Here is a 343-nt window from a genome sequence, read left to right on the forward strand (position 1 = left end):
AAGCTGCAAATATTACCCAGTTCTGGGCACAGACACCCAATCTGTAAGCAGTTTTTCTCCGAATGCTCAGAAACCTGAAAGCCCACCTGGCTCTGCACCTGACGGGCATGTTTGGTACCCTCGACAAAGGGGGCACCATAAATGGCACGGTCCAAGTCTTTCAAACATGGGGCAAAGGGAAAACATAGCCAAAACATTAATCATGTCTCTACGCCAGGGAATGCCGCAGTTCAACGCGCTCCTGAAGGCAATCTCTGATCACTACAGAGCCACCAGGGCGACATTTTCGAGCATCTACCGTACTTGTTAGGATGCCGGCGGTAATGGGTCCCACGATGCCCAT

At 51.3% G+C, this 343-nt stretch overlaps 1 protein-coding gene across 1 annotated transcript in view; it reads right to left on the reverse strand.

Annotated features, from left to right (window-relative positions):
* Nucleotides 1-343, reverse strand: part of TMEM170A (transmembrane protein 170A) — a gene marked incomplete at its 5' end in the record, with an annotated part of 1,075 nt that overhangs the window by 465 nt on the left and 267 nt on the right. The window contains 1 exon segment of the mRNA XM_009707651.1: nt 304-343. This exon segment is cut by the window's right edge and continues 6 nt beyond it. Within this exon segment, the coding sequence (XP_009705953.1) occupies nt 304-343 (40 nt within the window).

This window comes from Cariama cristata, unplaced genomic scaffold, assembly GCF_000690535.1.
Source record: "Cariama cristata isolate BGI_N322 unplaced genomic scaffold, ASM69053v1 scaffold31259, whole genome shotgun sequence".
Classification (NCBI taxonomy): domain Eukaryota; kingdom Metazoa; phylum Chordata; class Aves; order Cariamiformes; family Cariamidae; genus Cariama; species Cariama cristata.